Here is a 17,544-nt window from a genome sequence, read left to right as displayed (position 1 = left end):
TTAGACGTTTCCCGGACCGTTATCAATTTGTCCAAACGTTCGTTATCTGACGACGAGACATCTGTGCTTGCCAAGGGAGGAAATTTTGCTGTTAGTCCGCGTTTTGTGCCCACGGAAGAAATTATAGCCAGTGTAGAAGCAGGAATTCGCAGTGTGGATTCTGTAACAGCTGAAGAAATCCGTATAGAAACAGTGCGAATATTAGCCAATGCAAAGCCGCCGAAAAGTAATATAACTGTGGGTGAGAGAAGAGCTATAAAACTCCTGAAATGACGACGATAGTATTTTGGTTCTCCCAGCTGACAAAGGAAGCGCAACCGTGGTTATGGATGTGGCCGACTATTAGAGTAAAATTACTGATCTACTGGAACCGCAAGCATATAGGAAGCTGAATAAGGACCCCACTAACAACGTTCTCAGAACTGTGTCACGGTTAATAAAATAGTCGTCCATTGAAGAGAGTGTACAGAAAGGTCTGTGCAATTCGGTTGCGCTACCACCGAGGCTTTATCGATTGCCCAAAATTCATAAAGAAAATGTGCCGTTAAGACCGATACTAAGTGCCATTGGTTCGCCCACCTACTCGTTAGGCAAGTTTTTGACTACGCTGTTAAAACCACATGTGGGCCGTTCGGACACTTATATAAAGAATTCGACACATTTCATCAGCAGATTGAATGGCATAGTGGTCCAACCGCAGGACATATTGGTCAGCTTCGGTGTGGTATCGCTGTTTACCATGGTTCCACTTAATGATGTATTGGAACAGCTGGATCGAATTTTTCCTGCCGATATTTTAGAACTGTTTAAGTGTTGTTTGACGACCACATACTTGAAGTTGAATGAACAGTTTTATGAGCAAACGGATGGCGTGGCTATGGGAAGCCCCCTAAGTCCCCTAATTGCAAACTTCTTTATGGAAGAAGTGACGTGGATGACACGTTTGTGCTGTGGAGACATAGTAGGGAGGAACTAAGCCGGTTCCACGAACATATGAACAGTGTTAACTCGAGAATTCAGTTTACAATGGAGGAGGAGGTAGACGGCAAATTACATTTCCTTGATGTGCTTGTTTTTAGAAACGAAAATGGTAGTTTGGGCCACTCAGTGTACCGCAAACCCGCCCACAACAGAAGCGGGGTGTTATCAAGACGTTAGCGGACAGAGCTAGAAATATTTGTGAACCTGAGTTGCTCGACGCTAAGATGGAACATATCCACAATGCACTAATGAAGAACGGATATTCGTCCGCCGAAATAAAACGTGCGTTGAGGCAGCCACGCAGAAATCATACTGACGTACAGGATACTGCAAAATCTAAGGTTTTCCTGTAGTTTGTTAAAAATGTAACGGAAAGAATAGGGAGGATCTTGACGAAGCGGAATATTGCCGTAATTTACAAGCCCACCAGGAAGATACAGGAATACCTTAAGCCTGCTAAGGCTTTGGACAAAGCTGGAGTGTATAGGATCCCATGCAGCTGTGGTGATGTTTATGTGGGTACCACTAAAAGAAATGATTCTAAACGTTTGGAAGAGCACAAGGGAAATTGTAGAAGAGGAGAAACGGAACGATCAGCTGTTGCGGAGCATGCTTTCCAGCCAGGGAACCACAATATTCGTTTCGAGGAGACGCAAGTACTAGCGGCCACAAGCAGATATTACGAAAGGCTCTACAGGGGGGCAATCGAAATCGCTAAACACCCAAATAATTTCAACCGAAAGGAGGAGGGCGTGAAATTAAACGGTATATGGATGCCGGTGCTAAGAAGATGTGTACCACCCGTCCACTACTGGGTGATGGCAACGGCGATCGACGGCGACGGACAGCGGCCAATTGCACTGACGTTTTCAAAACACGTGACGTCACGCCGCGGTGCGGGAGCGCGCGGACACGGAATTTAGCGGCAGTCAGTAGCGAGCCAGTGGGTGTGTTGGACCTTCCATCGAGATACGGACCCCCTTGAAGATGTCTCCCACAGTCGGAGACGAAACGTTGGCAATCACCACAGAATTCATCAACCAACCACGGCATAACAGTCCGGATAATTATAATGGACAGCGTCTGTGTTGTTCATATATACGATGCAAAGTTCCTCCGTACATTAGTCGCCCTTAAGGAACTTTGCATCGTATTTATGAACAATACAGGTTCTGCAATACCATGTCGTAATTGTCTTGCAAGTCTACTCCGATTTCGTCTGGCAGTTACGTTCAATGAATTCGAAAGTAAAATTCTATGTACTGACTTGGCAGAAAATCCTAAGAAATTTTGGTCTTATGTCAAAGCGGTAGTTGGATCAAAACAAAATGTCCAGACACTCCGTGACCAAAATGGTACTGAAACAGAGGATGACAGACTAAAGGCCGAAATACTAACTGTCTTTTTCCAATGCTGTTTCACAGAGGAAGACTGCACTGTAGTTCTTTCTCTAGATTGTCGCATAGATGACACAATGGTGGATATCGAAATAGACGACAGAGGGATAGAGAAACAATTAAAATCGCTCAAAATCGAAAAGGCCGCTGGACCTGTTGGGATACCAGTTCGATTTTACACAGAGTACGCGAAGGAACTTGCCTCCCTTCTTGCATCGGTGTTCCGTAGGCCTCTAGAAGAGCGTAGCGTTCCAAAGTATTGGAAAAGGGCACAGGTCATCCCCGTTTTCAAGAAGGGACGTCGAACAGATGTGCAGAACTATAGATCAGTTGTAGAATTTTGGAACACATATTATGTTCGAGTATAATGACTTTTCTGGAGACTAGAAATCCACTCTGTAGGAATCAGCATGGGTTTCGAAAAAGACGGTGAAACCCAGCTCGCGCTATTCGTCCACGAGACTCAGAGGGCCATAGACACGGGTTCCCAGGTAGATGCCGTGTTTCTTGACTTCCGCAAGGCGTTCGATACAGTTCCCCACAGTCGTTTAATCAACAAAGTGCGACCAACTGTGTGATTGGATTGAAGAGTTCCTAGATAACAGAACGCAGCATGTCATTCTCAATGGAGAGAAGTCTTCCGAAGTAAGAGTGATTTCAGGTGTGCCGCAGGGAAGTGTCGTAGGTCCGTTGTTATCCACAATATACATAAACCACCTTGTGGAAGACATCGGAAGTTCACTGAGGCTTTTTGCGGATGATGCTGTGGTATATCGAGAAGCTGTAACAATGGAAAATTGTACTTAAATACAGGAGGATCTGCAGCGAATTGACGCATGGTGCAGGGAATGGCAATTGAATCTCAATGTAGACAAGTGTAATGTGCTGCGAATACATAGAAAGAAAGATCCCTTATCATTTAGCTACAATATAGGAGGTCAGCAACTGGAAGCAGTTGATGCCATAAATTATCTGGGAGTACGCATTAGGAGTGATTTAAAATGGAATGATCATATAAAGTTGATCGTTGGTAAAGCAGATGCCAGACTGACATTCATTGGAAGAATCCTAAGGAAATGCAATCCGAAAACAAAGGAAGTAGCTTACAGTAGGCTTGTTCGCCCGCTGCTTGAATACTGCTCAGCAGTGTGGGATCCGTATCAGATAGGGTTGATAGAAGAGATAGAGAAGATCCAACGGAGAGCAGCGCGCTTCCTTACAGGATCGTTTAGTAATCGCGAAAGCGTTACGGAGATGGTAGACAAACTCCAGTGGATGAATCTGCAGGGGAGATGCTCAGTAGCTCGGTACAGGCTTTTGTAGAAGTTTCGAGAACATACCTTCACCGAAGAGTCAAGCAGTATATTGCTCCCTCCTACGTATATCTCGCGAAGAGACCATGAGGATAAAAGCAGAGAGATTAGAGCCCACACAGAGGCATACCGACAAACCTTCTTTCCACGAACAATACGAGACTGGAATAGAAGGGAGAACCGATAGAGGTACTCAAGGTACCCTCCGCCACACACCGTCAGGTGGCTTGCGGAGTATGGATGTAGATGTAGATGTAGACATAGGTCTTGCAGTGGGTTGGTTATTCTTGGCCGACCTACGACTGGTCTCCGACAAACAGCCGTCGCCAAAGACTCGAAATGACACTCTGTGGAATGTATAGATAGAGAGACATTAGGCCTAGCCTGCTTCTAGGTGTCCCAGTATTTTACCACGCAAAACGGGATCAAAACGGAGTTTTTGTGGCATTATGTTCCAACTTCAACATAACACTAAACTCTACTCGCTATGAACGCGCAAACGAGACTGAGACATGAGTGGACTCATGAACTACTTCGTGTTTATTTTTCGTCTACGCCACTGTTCACAGCTCGTAATATTCCTTTCGTACCCAAAGCGATTAAGTAGTACTCGTAGATAAATATTTGTGATGATATCAGGCGATTGCTCATCTTGTAGCTTTTTACTTTTATGTTTTTCGTGGTTATACTTAACTTTTGGGCACTAGTGTATTTGTTTTCAAAATGATCGTCTTCTATGCTGCACGATTAACTTTCAGACAATACAGATAATTGTTTCTGGCATTTTATACAGCAATTACGTCTGTCATTTCAGCCCTTTCACCGGTTCCCTCAAACCACGCTGAAATGTAGATTTCACACACATCACCTGGTGGGTAGCTTGATTCTCTCAACTATGCGACTTTTAATAACGTTTGTTTTATTCGAAAAGCTTTATGTGTTTCGACATAAAAAATTCGGAAGCCTTAGTTCTCTTCAGGCCATCGTATGTCTTGAGATGCGGTAGCATGCTGCCTGTCGAGGGAGTACTAAGACAGAGACTTAAGTTTAGCAGCAAAAAGAACATTTCATTGCTTCCTCTATTAATTTTACAAGCTAAACATTAAATGAATCGATGAATGTAAATATTGTGGTTGAATATTATGTTATTCAATTTTGTTAGGGCAACACGTTGGGAGTTACTTAGCATCGATTAAGTTTATTAACTACAAGATATCTACATTTGAGTGTGATATTTCAGTTTAATTATAAATAAGAAATTTTAAGTGCTCCAGCACCATTACTATACTAAATGTAGAACAGTAGAGTTGCTGTGCTTTCACAAAATTTCCAATTTTTACCATGGCTAGCTACTTTCAGAAACAATTTAATGACACAACGTAACAGTTATCATGTTTCCATCATAATGTTCTAAATCAGGAAAGAATGATATTCCCCTCATATTAATGAAAACCTCAGGGTCGTTTTTCCTGCGTTATATTTATTGCTCTCAGTGAAACGGAGCCTTGGTAGGATACTATGATGGGAATATTTCTTTGGATTGTCGGGCATGAATCTACCTGCAGTTCGGCTGTTACACATGAGCGATGACACCCTATTGTTGAGACGGCAGCCTGGTTGGCCTGCGATAGCAGGTCATTTCCTAGGATACTCACTAGCGGTCATCACTTACGTCCACAAGGAGAGTCTCAAGGAAAGTGTCCACTTAATTGTCAGATACTTATGAAGTTCCTTATAGCAGGCATAGCAGCGAAATGTCCGTTACGAAACCTTGTATAGAATTCCAACACTAGGATGATCTCTCCAACAACATGTCCATCCATCTGATTGGATAGTTTCGTTTACTAGTGTCACAAACAATTTATGGAGAAACAAACTTGACAGCAGTTGCGTGACACACCTTTATTTCAACGCTAAATGTCATATGTACACTCTTATCTTCATCTATTTCATCTATAAATAACAAATGACTGATATGACTGTCTTCAAAGTCCAGTGATGTGACGTCTTCTTGAGAAGTATTGTTCGCAAAAATAATATATCTGCCCCTGTTAGACTACTGATCGTCCAATCTGGCCAAACCATTATAGCATTTTATTCTTTTTATGCTGTAAATGCTAGTGATAAAAGACATTTAATTTTGAAAAGGGTGATAAGATACAAATTTATCTTGTATGCCAGTCGTACTAAAATGACTCAGTGTACAGAATGGGTCAGTGTACTAGAAATGGTTTCACTTTGCTTTTGTACAACTCTCTAAGCGTCTCATATCTAAAGAGGGGACGTTCATGAAAAACACACAGTTTTAAAGACGCACCAATCGACATATATGAAAATACAACAGTGAAATTGTGTACCATGCTTTAGATAAAATTAACACATTTACTTTTAAGTTCCTTGGGTTATATATATTCGACTTTTCTCATGTAATTTTAAAACTTTATTTTCAAAAAATAGTGCATGTACCTTTTTCTCAGAAACTAATCAAGATATTTCTACAAAATTTTCTCTGTGTAATGTGGGGCGGCAGGTGGAATTATTGTTGTATAATGTTTGGTTTGTAATTCCCGGCCGATGCACCAATTGTGGGGCGGCGGTTGGAATAATTGTCGAATATAAGTTCCTATTATTTATTTAATGTTGTTTGCCGTTCTCAACACTGGTTCTCTAACTACAATATTGGCAACCAGAAAGTGATTAGCAAAACGTGAAGCCTGTAATTAGAATTCCTAGTGCCCACTTCATCTGAGAAACACACTTATAGCTACAGTTTATATCTCTGAGGAATTAGGATATTGTCTGGGATTCATAATCAAAAACGATTTTCTAAAAATTGTTCAGTGTATTCTAAAAGTCACAGACCAAAAGAATCCACACAATCCAACTAACAGAGCACTTCGGAGTCTAACACGCTGATACAACTTTAACTGTTCAAATTTAATGTTTAAGTGAATGCTCGCCATAATTTGATGATAATGTTCATCAAACGCCACGCTAAATAATGGTAGAATGTCTGTCCCGCGGTGGCACGTGAAAATACGAGATACGCAAACTGAAGATAGATCATTAAAGTCATCCCAGAATTAACACTTCACTCGAAAACGATATCACGGTTACGCGTATCCCGAGTAACTTATTACGGCATCCGAGGCTGTTTTTAGCAATGATACCGATGCGACGCTACTCCCGACACAGATGGTGCGCTAATCAGCGTCTGGAGAGAACTGGGGCCTTACTTCCTCACGCAGCGTTCTTATACAGGGTGAGTCACCTAACGTTACCGCTGGATATATTTCGTAAACCACATCAAATACTGACGAACCGATTCCACAGACCGAACGTGAGGAGAGGGGCTAGTGTAATTGTTTAATACAAACCAAACAAAAATGCACGGAAGTATGTTTTTTAACACAAACCTACGTTTTTTTTAAATGGAACCACGTTAGTTTTGTTAGCACATCTGAACATATAAACAAATACGTAATCAGTGCCGTTTGTTGCATTGTAAAATGATAATTACATCCGGAGATATTGTAACCTAAAGTTGACGCTTGAAACCTCCGACGTTCAGTTGCGTGTTGTAAAAAACACGGGCCACGGTCGGCGAGCATCATCTGAAGGGACATGTTTACGATGACGACCGTGTTTACGAGTGTGGCTGTAGTGCACTGTTGTGGTTTGGTCTAGCTGTCGCAGTGTCCGCATGTAGCGCTTGCTGCTATTGTTATTCTGCATTCGTCTCCGCACGCAGACCAACTGCAGTACATCGTGTTACCAGACGTCTGTGATAGTGTATTGTTGTGGAAACTGTGACCATGGTGTAATCGAACTCTGGAAAGGCGGAGATGATACTCATCTATGGCGAGTGTCGACGAAATGCAGCTGAAGCCTGCAGGGTGCATGCAGAACGGTACCCGGACAGAGAGCATCCAACGTGCTGCACATTGCAAAACATCTACCGCCAACTGTATGCAACAGGTATGGTCTTAGGACGCAAACGGGTCCGTAACAGGCCCGTCACAGCAGAAGCGGGTGCAATTGGTGTGTTAGCTGCTGTTGCCATGAACCCACACATGAGTACACGGGACATTGCGAGAGCCGGTGGACTGAGTCAAAGTAGTGTCATGCGCATACTGCATCGTCACCGCTTTCACCCGTTTCATGTGTCGCTACATCAGCAATTACATGGTGATGACTTTAATCATCGAGTGCAATTCTGTCAATGGGCATTAACAGAGAATGCGTTGCAGTTCTACCTGTTTACCGATGAAGCGGGTTTCACAAACCACGGGGCAGTGAATCTACGGAACATGCATTACTGGTCCGTGGACAATCCTTGCTGGCTCAGACAGGTAGAGCGACAACGACCGTGGACTGTAAATGTATGGTGCGGAATCATTGGCGACCACCTCATTGGTTCTCACTTCATAGCATGGGCCAAAACAGCTGGAACATACATCGCGTTTCTACACAATTATCTGCCAACGTTGCTCGAAAATGTCCCACTGGAAACGCGTCGACGTATATGGTATCAGCATGATGGTGCACCTGCACATTCCGCAATTAACACTAGGCTGACCCTTGACAGGGTGTTCTACGGGCGTTTCATAGGACGTGGAGGACGCATAAATTGGCCAGCCCGTTCTCTTGATCTTACACCTCTGGACTTCTTTTTGTGGGGTACGTTAAAGGAGAATGTGTACCGTGATGTGCCTACAACCCAAGAGGATATGAAACGACGTATTGTGGCAGCCTGTGGCGACATTACACTAGATGTACTGCGGCGTGTACGACATTCATTACGCCAGAGATTGCAGTTGTGTGCAGTAAATGATGGCCACCACATTGAACATCTATTGGCCTGACATGTCGGGACACACTCTATTCCACTCCGTAATTGAAAACGGAAACCACGTGTGTACGTGTACCTCACCCCTCATGGTAATGAACATGTGCGTAAGTGAAAAAGACCAGTAAAAAGGTGTTAGCATGTGGACGTAATGTGCTGTTCCAGTCTCTTCTGTACCTAAGGTCCATCACCGTTCCCTTTGGATCCCTACGTAATTCAGTGCTCTCCGACACACACGATCGAACAGCGGAGGAGTGGTACTCAAGCGTCAAATTTAGGTTACAATATCTCCGGATGTAATTAACATTTTACAATGCAACAAACGGCACTGATTACGTATTTGTTTATATGTTCAGATGTGCTAATAAAACTAACGGGGTTCCATTTAAAAAAACGTAGGTTTGTGTTAAAAAACATACTGCCGTGCATTTTTTTAATGGTTTGTATTAACCAATTACACTAGCTCCTCTCCTCACTTTCGGTCTGTGGAATCGATTCGTCAGTATTTGATGTGGTTTACGAAATACATCCAGCGGTAATGTTAGGTGACTCACCCTGTATATAAAGCCGCGGTGTGGACGGCTAAGGGAACGCCTGATCAAAATTGCTCTCCCGGCTAGCCGCTGGGCTAGTAATTCACCACTTTAAGTTACCGAGTAAATCATCGCTTCCTTTGCTGATGGCCGATGAAGCTCTCAATTTAAATGTGCAATCAGCACACAGGTAAGTAATCACAATAAAAATCTGACGTGGCTAAGTCAAATATTTCGGGCGAGAGAATTAATTTAATAACACTACACGCAGTAGACGAGCTCTGAACTTGCTCTTTGGAGATACGCTATCGCTATAGTTTTATAGCTATTCAATTGAAACGTCTCACATCATTATGATTATAGCGGATCTCCCTTCTACTTAAATGTAAACATCCTAGCCTTATTTATTCGCCTACTTAATCTATCTTGCTTCCTTAATTTTTAAGACAAAAACCAGAAAATTATGAATTTCAACTAAACTTTTCATTTGTGAGATCCAAAATACTTTTTCTACTAAATTATTATGAAAAAGGAATCTAAATATAATTTTTTAAATTTCTAGCTCTTTTCTGTTGCGCCAATGATTTTTACAGAAAAACGTCCAAATTTCGAAAAAGGTTAAAGTTATTGAACTGATATTTAACACATATTGATTTAGTATTACTCCTGACATGCTAGAAACGTTTCAGGTTATTTACTTGATTTTTAAAGTATTGCGCAACATTTATGACGTCAGAGCTAGTTACAGCGGACTAGGCTGGCACACAATGGAAAGACTGATGAGAATTTTATACGGCGTGAGTAGGCTGCTTCCCTACAGTAATCTCTTTGCACATAGTAAGCTTCAGTCATGAAATTTTTCCGATACCCTGAATAAGAGAACCTTAATCAATTCTTAATTATATTTCTGTAAGCCCGTGGTAGACAGAAAACATGTTCCGAAATTGTACTAAATGCTTTCTCTGAGAATTACTTTGAACAGTTAGTTCATTAGCCCACGCGAATTGTAAATGCTTGCGAAAACACACTTGACCTCTTAGCCACAAATAATCCTGATCTAATAGAGAGCGTCATGACGGATAAAGAGATTAGTGAACACAAGGTCATTGTAGTGAGGCTCAAAACCATATCAACCAAAACCACTGAAACTAAACGCAAAATATATATATTTAAAAAAGCAGACAAAAATTCGCTTGATGCCTTCTTAAGAGAGAATCTCCATTCCTACCAAGCTAATTATTTAAGTGTAGACCAGATACAGCTCATCTTCAAAGATAAAGTATCGACACCAATAGATAGGTTCATATCGCATACGTTAATAAGAGACGGGACTGATCCACCATGGTACACAAAACACGTCAGAACACTGTTGCAGAAGCAACGAAAACAGCATGCCAAATTCAGAAGAACGCAAAATCCCCAAGACTGGCTAACTATCTCGGAAGCTCGAAATTTAGTGCGGACGTAATGCGAGATGCTTTTAATAGTTTCCGCATTTAAATATTGTCTCAAAATACAACAGAAAACCCAAAGAGGTTCTGGTCGTATGTAAAGTACACCAGTGGCAAGAAACAGCCAATACAGATGGTGGTGCCACTAAAGCGGAGCTGCTAAATACTGTTTACCGTAATTCCTTCACGAAAGAAGACGAGGTAAATATTCCTGAATTCGAAGCCAGAACAGCTGTTAGCATGAGTGACATAAAAGTAGATATGGTAGGTGTTGCGAAACAACTCAAATCACTTAAGGAAGGAAAGTCTTCTGGTCCAGATGGTATGCCAATCAGGTTACTTTCAGAGTATGCAGACACAATAGCGCCTTTCTTAGCAATAATATACAACCACTCACTTGACGAAAGTTCTGTTCCTAAAGACTGGAAAGTAGCACAGGTCACACCAATATTCAAGAAAGGAAATAGGAGTAACACATTGAATTACAGACCCATATCACTGACCTCAATTTGCAGCAGGATTTTGGAGCATATACTGTACTCGAACATTATGAATCACCTTGAAGAAAATGACTTATTGATACATGACCAACACGGATTTAGAAAATATCATTCTTGTGCAACACAGCAAGCTCTTTATTCCCGTGAAATAATTAGTGTTGTTGACAAGGGATATCAGATAGATTCAATATTCTTGGATTTCCAAAAGGCTTTAGATACAGTTCCTCACAAGCGACTATTAATCAGACTGCTAGCTTACGGAGTATCGTCTCAGATGTGTGACTGGATTCGTGATTTCCTCTCAGAGAGGTCGCAGATCGTAGTAATAGACGGTAAATCATCGCGAAGAACAGAAGTGATTTTTGGCGATCTACCAGTTAGTGTCGTAGGCCCTCTGCTGTTCCTGATTTATATAAATGATCTACGTGATAATCGGAGCAGCCCCCTTAGATTGTTTGCAGATGACGCCGTAATTTACCGCCTATTAAAATCATCAGTCGATCAATTCCAATTACAAAATGATCTAGATAGAATTTCTGTATGGTGCGAAAAGTGGCAATTAGCTCGAAACAGAGAAAATTGCGAGGTCATCCACATGGGTAGCAAAAGAAATTTGATAAATTTTGGGTGTACGATAAATCGCACAACTGTAAGGGCTGTCAATTCGACTAAATACCTAGGAATTGCAATCACGAGCAACTTAAATTGGAAAGGCCACATAGATAATATTGTTGGGAAGGCGAAACAAAGACTGCACTTTGTTGGCAGACCACTTACAAGATGCGACAAACCCACTAAAGAGACAGCCTACATTACACTTGAACGTCCTCTGCTATAATATTGCTGCGCAGTGTGGGATCATTACCAGGTGGGATTGACGGAGGACATCGAAAAAGTGCAAAGCAGGGCAGCTCGTTTCGTTTTACGCGCAATAGGGCTCAGAGGGTCGCTGATATGATACGCGAGTTGGGTGGCTGTCACTGAAACAAACTCTGTTTTCTTTGCGGCGAGATATATTTACTAAATTTCAATCACCAACTTTCTCTTTCGAATGCGAAAATACTTTGTTGGCACTCACCTACGCAGGGCGAAATGATCATAATAAAATAAGAGAAATCAGATGTCGAACGGAATGATTTAGGTGTTCCCTTTTTCCCACGCGCCATTCGAGAGTGGAATGGTAGAGAAGAAGTATGAAAATGGTTCGATGAACGCTCTGTCAGGTACTTAAGTGTTAATTGCCGAGTTATCATGTAGATGCAAACTTCCAGGCACTTTGCCTCATATCTCGACTTACACTCATAATTTCAGAATTTACTGTTGAGACCACGTGTACTGGGTCTATAGAAATAAATCTATAAAAGTTCGTAATTCTGACCTCCACAGACTTCGATAAAAATGTACATAAAGTTTAAAAAAATTATTTTCAGGATATGCAATTTGAAGTTCAACCTAACGTGCTTTCTTATGTCACCCAAACTTTGTACTCAAATGATTCCAATGGCTCTGAGCACTATGGGACTCAACTTCTGAGGCCATTAGTCCTCTAGAACTTAGAACTAGTTAAACCTAACTAACCTAAGGACATCACATACATCCATGCCAGAGGCAGGATTCGAACCTGCGACCATAGCAGTCGCGCGGTTCCGGACTGAGCGCCTAGAAAAACTTTGTACTCTGGGTCCTCTTTCCCTTCAAGGCTTTTCTTCCCGTCTCTTGTTTTCTGCTCTCTTCAACTGACTTTTAAGCTGCAGAGAGGTGCTGTAAATCTATGTTTCGCAAGATGTCTACAGTGAAATTTCCTATCTTAAAATCAATTTTCTGTAATACCTTCATCCTCCCTACTTTCCCAACATTAAATACAAGAACTTATCCTGAGTTGCAATTATGACAACTGTAGCAGATGAAAATGGGGCAAAACAAGAATTGCTTCTTCATAAACAATGAAGCTGGTTTTGTTATTGTTTCTAAGATCCGGAACAGAGTCGCAGGAGTCTGTAAGACCAAAGAGCATATATCACAGCCTTCTACGTGTATCTGTTCAAGTTTGCTTGAAAATAATCCACGGAGTCGTTGTTCACCGAGCTAGCATTGAAGTGTTTCTTCAAAAAGTGGACGTGGCAGGAACGTCGCCTCACACATTTAATAATTTTTCAGACACTTCGGATTTGAATTCATCATTGAAACTTTGGGAACTTATTGTCCTTGAGTTCTGCTAATAAACGGAAACCTATTTCTTCTAGTGCTATAGTAAAGCCATTACTGTCTCTACTAGTAAGGATGTTATTAAGAATTATACGTATTTTAAGGGCACATTTACATTGCCTAACGGATTGTAATGGTGACTGCTGGAGCACCCCACTTCAAAAACAAAGCAGTGGTGCTCGCCTTTGTACAGTAAGCACTTTCTTTATGCAAGGTGAGATTTCTCTCTGCTATCCTGAAGATGGAGATATAAGAGATTGTTGGAGAAATTTATCATCACAATAACAATTAATCTATGAGTGTCAGTAATTTATGTGAAAACACACACAACACTGGTCTAATATGCTAAAATATTAATTATTTATTTCAGAAACCGTTTTTTGCCTGTTAGCCACCGTTAGGTACCAACATAAGCATGTGGTGCAGTGAAATTTTGTGTGAACAATGACTTTAAACTAGTGCATCTAAAGATTATCTCCATTTTCAGACATGAAAAACGTTACTGTTAAATTTGGGAATAAAAAAAGAAATATTATTTCAGAGCTAATGATATGTAAGACTATTTAACTAACATAAAATATGTTAAGACCACAGTTACAAGGTGAACGTATAAAATATTACATCAGAACCATAATGGTTCAAATGGCTCTAAGCACTATGAGACTTAACGACTGAGGTCATCAGTCCCCTAGACTTAGAACTACTTACAGCTAACTAACCTAAGGACTTCTTGATTGGTGACTCCGTGGAGTGCTGTGTGCACAACGACCTTATATTTTATATTAAAAGGAAGGTCAGTGTTGGCAGTTACTGTGATCGCTTCTCAGTTTTGATTATTGATAGCTTGATACCAGTGTCTGAGTTTAATTTGTACAGCACTGAAGATGATCACTATGTGATCGAAAATCGAGTCTGCTATCAATAAAACATCAATATTACGGTCTTCCTTTTAATTTAACCTAAGGACATCACACACATCCATGCCCGAGGCAGGATTCGGACCTGTGACCGTAGCAGCAGTGCGGTTCCGGACTGAAGGATCTGGAACCGGTCGGCCACAGCGACCGGCCAACCATAATAAAAGGAGGATGAAATATCTGGAAATAATGGAAGATAATAAACATATGTCCATCTGCCCAAGCTTACTACTGAGTAAGCAGACACAGTTTCGTTAATCACCAATTCTAACTGCAGATACTACTCATAATTTCATCCAGACGAAGTTGTAAATTACCCCTCCTATTTACATGCCCCATTTACCTTTATTTCAGTTACTATAATTTCTCTTCTTGTGTTAAAGGTTTTACTTGCACAGTCACAGCTGCTTCACATACCTGTTTACTATTACAACTGCGTCTTATGTGTTTGTTATTTAGGATCAGTTAAAGACCAGACTATTTTGTTCAGACACACCTTTGGAATGTGTTATTAAAGTTTATTGTTCAATTTATTTTCTTCTATGAACATCTGTTGTAATTTGTGTATAGTTCATCAATTAATGTGGTACATATTTTATATTAGTTAAATAATCTTGCATTGCATTTACAGTGAAATAATCCTACAGTTAATCTAATATTACACCAGTGTTGTGTGTGTTTTCAATCATAATGTATGACAATATTCTACCAAGAACAGACGGAACAGTCAATAAATGCAGTCATTAATTTATGCGTTGTTACACACTTAGCAGTTCATAGTTACCGCAGAGTGTGTGTGCGCAGGTTCGACGAGGGTGCACGGATCGACAGAAACGGTGACGACTCACGCGGATATGGCATCCAGCTACTCGACGTACCGTGGAGAGGGCGGCCGACGCTGGCGGCCGTATGGACGCGATCTGTCGCACAGCGTTTCCTGACGAGCGGCCGGCGCGGGCGACGGCTCGGCGCTGGGGATGGGGATGGGCCACCACGGCCCGCCGGCGCCCACCCGCCGCACGCGCGTCCAGACCTGGATCTGAACGCCTGCCTCCCTCCCTCGCTTTTCATCACCTCCTGCCTTGCAGCAGCTCCCAATATTTTTCTGCTCCATTTATTTTCTATAATTAATCCAACAGCTACGGTAGCAAATTCTGCGTTTTCTGCACTAGCCACTTGTTCATTATTTTCTTGCGTTGTGTAACATATTCAGTATATCCTACTGGGAAATATTACTGATGTGAAATATAAATGAAGACTATTAGAAAATTATGAGAACCTTATGTTACCTAACGTCAGTTATAGGTTGCAGCCACATTCCATAGATCGCTTTGGTATATCGCACGCTTCTAAATGAAATAAGAACTTCATTTATGACCCGATCACTAGAACACTGTAACTTCCTGAAGCGGCCTGTATTCAGCACTGACCTATAAAAACCCCACTGGTAATGATTTTTTATTCTACCTAAATCAGAGCTTCGAATTATCAGAATACAAAATGTACCTTAATCATTAACAAACTAATAATCAATTCTACTGAATCACGTATAAAACGAATATATTCTGCAGTGGATAGCAATCCCTTACGATCACACATACATTAGGTGAAACAAAATTTTTACGGTTGCAGTCATCATTCTCGACATTTGACTGCTTGATGAGCACTTTTGTGAAGATGAGCTTCTTATGACGTAACAGCTTCTGCAGCAGTAAAGAGGGAATCTATCACACATATTACCAACCAAAACTAAGGCAAAATAGTGGCCTTAGATGAAAATCTGACTTCGTTACCTCAACGTATGGTAAGAAGCACAAACTGGAGAATTATAGCGTTGTAATATCTGGAAATAATAACCTCATGAAAAGAACGGAGTTATTCTGAGTTGCACACCTACATGTGTTAATAGTGTCGGCACTTTTCCATTACATGAGACTCTCCAAAATTATTATATGGAGAAATAAAATATTTATTGTACATTTCATCAGTGCGTAAAAGAAAACTTTTGCTACCGTTAAACTGATTTATTGCTCCTAATAATTCATGGGAAGTCAACAACAGCATATCTAGATGATTCTTAGCTGGCATTTGCTACGCAAAATGTTCGGAAATAGTTGAAACCGTGTTCGAAATAACCTTGAAATAAATAACTTCTTACAAGGGAAATAAGAATGTTCGTGATTTGATCGTTAGCCTTTTCATAAATTCAGTATTGCAGATTAATCTAAAAGAGGGACCAACCATTTACTTAATATCACTAAACACAAAGTCATATTTCTATTGAAATAAGATTCACATTATTACTTTAACATGCTGGCATTTTATGTGGTAGTAGCATACCTCGAACGAATACTGTACTACATACTATGGAGAATTATGATTCAGGTTTCTCCAGACTGTGAGAGGAAGGTGACAGCCCATTCACTTAAGGAAAATAATTAATTCTTGGGATATTGGCTCATATATGTAGTTCTGGATTTTTTAAATGTATATGTACCTAGAGTCTTACGTTTTAACCAATATTTATCTTCAAAGAGTATATGTTTTAATCATCTTGAGCTCTTCTGTCCATGTTTACTCAAAAACAGATTTATTTGTAGACAAGGCTCGCCTAGATCATAGTACAGTTACCATCTTTTAATTTATTTTCGAGACATGTTTCGCTGAGGTTTCAGCATCATCAGTGGGCTTTCATCGTCTTTCTTGTTACCACACGCTGTGAATGAAAACAACTGCAATAAAATAACAAAGAAATCCAGGAAAACCACAGCATATGGCAACAAGAAAGAGAATAAAAGCCCACTGATGATGCTGAAACTTCAGCGAAACGTGCCTGGGAAATAAAAGAAAACATAAACAATAACTTGCTTAAGGAGAGCCTTCTAAGAAACAAATATATGATTTGTTCATTCACATCAACATGATGTGCAGGACTTGTATGTATCATAAATAGCAAAGAACTAAATTCATGACAAGCCAGCCTACATTCCTAGTGGAGTGTGGCTTCACAGAGTAGTAATTTCTGATTATTGTTATCAACACACTGTCCCTCAAAAGGGTGTTGAACGTCAAAGACAGCATATCGACGATAATTTACGGTACCACTGGAAAAGTTGGCTGTAGTGTGAAAGACTCCAACTGTTGTGAACTGTATTGAACGAACAATCTCAGTCACACTGCAGCAAAACGTCCTACCTGGAATGTAAAATATGACTAGACATAGTATAAGGCTAGACGTATCAGTGACAAATCGTATGGTCAACCTGCGTTGCTCTCATCGCATTACACAGATTTTACAAGTGTAAGCATTACGAAAGAAAGCTCAGATTGATGGGTTTTATCAAAAAAATTATTATGGTATTGAAAGGATACAGATGTAAATCAGAAAACAATATCTG

At 40.8% G+C, this 17,544-nt stretch overlaps 1 protein-coding gene across 1 annotated transcript in view; it reads left to right on the top strand.

Moving 5' to 3' along the window:
* The window catches only part of LOC126249318 (tachykinin-like peptides receptor 99D), a 386,848-nt gene extending 371,761 nt beyond the window's left edge, over positions 1 to 15,087 (top strand). Inside the window, exon 4 of the mRNA XM_049950972.1 lies at positions 14,951 to 15,087. Within this exon, the coding sequence (XP_049806929.1) occupies positions 14,951 to 15,087 (137 nt within the window). The remainder of the gene's footprint in view (positions 1 to 14,950) is intronic.
* Positions 15,088 to 17,544: the final 2,457 nt, after the last annotated feature.

This window comes from Schistocerca nitens, chromosome 3 (genome assembly GCF_023898315.1).
Source record: "Schistocerca nitens isolate TAMUIC-IGC-003100 chromosome 3, iqSchNite1.1, whole genome shotgun sequence".
Lineage (NCBI taxonomy): Eukaryota > Metazoa > Arthropoda > Insecta > Orthoptera > Acrididae > Schistocerca > Schistocerca nitens.
The sequence above is the reverse complement of the archived record's forward strand: the minus strand, read 5'-3'. Positions and strand labels throughout refer to the sequence as shown.